The sequence below is a fragment of the Guillardia theta genome (assembly GCF_000315625.1).
Source record: "Guillardia theta CCMP2712 unplaced genomic scaffold GUITHscaffold_54, whole genome shotgun sequence".
NCBI lineage: Eukaryota > Cryptophyceae > Pyrenomonadales > Geminigeraceae > Guillardia > Guillardia theta.
Window position 1 is genome coordinate 1 of NW_005434620.1, and position 781 is coordinate 781.

The following is a 781-nucleotide window of genomic DNA, read 5'->3' on the forward strand; positions in this document are numbered from 1 at the left end:
CGTCGTCCTGGGTTGCCGAGGATGATTCCGCCCATTCCTTCAGCGTCGGAAAACATGCATTTCCAGGAGATGACAAGCTGTCGTACAGGCCGACGATGGCTCCATCGAGCCTGAGTTTGCAAGCTTGGTTTTCTGCACTCTGTCCCTGGTTGACAGTCTCCTCTAGAACTTTGTAGATGTCTTCGAGGACCACGTTTGCCTCTGGTTCTGGGATGTTGATCTCATTCTCGATCCGTTCGAGATCTACCTGAGCCCAAAGAGGCTCTGTAGGGGGTTCTGTAGCGATCGCTTCCCAGATGTTGGCACTGCCTGGCTCTAGGAGAAGAAGTTTCCCTGCCCTGTCCCATGGCGCAAAGGACCTGAGGATGTCAATCGCCGTTTCTTTTTCTGAGAAGCTGAGCACTAGATGTTCACCGTTCCAGCTGTTGGTCTCGACATCTTCTTTCGAGGAGATCTTGACGATGTGCTCAGCCGCTGACTCCTTCCAGCTCGCCACGATCCGTCTCAGTCCTCGAATTGTCATGCCCATAGAGAGATCCTCCCCGTCGCAGATCTGTTCAGCTTCCTCTCTGGTGAACCTTCCTTCTGTGCTTTACTCTTGACCAGTACCTCATAGGTCACTCTTCGTGGTACTGCTCCTAGCGCGTCGGGCAAGAAGTCCAACCTAATTGGATGCTGTCTCGTTACCCTGGTGATTGCACTAACCTGAGTAGTGAACCATTTGAGGATTTTTTCATCCTCCGACATCAGTCCGAGGTGTATGCTTCCTCCATTCCTGTCG

The 781-nt window shown here is 52.4% G+C and overlaps 1 protein-coding gene across 1 annotated transcript in view; it reads right to left on the reverse strand.

The window, feature by feature from the left end:
* Position 1: 1 nt before the first annotated feature.
* Positions 2-781, reverse strand: part of GUITHDRAFT_111706 (hypothetical protein) — a gene marked incomplete at both ends in the record, with an annotated part of 1,787 nt that continues 1,007 nt past the window's right edge. Inside the window, 2 exons of the mRNA XM_005829060.1 lie at positions 2-553; positions 610-705. Coding sequence (XP_005829117.1) covers positions 2-553; positions 610-705 — 648 coding nt within the window. The remainder of the gene's footprint in view (positions 554-609; positions 706-781) is intronic.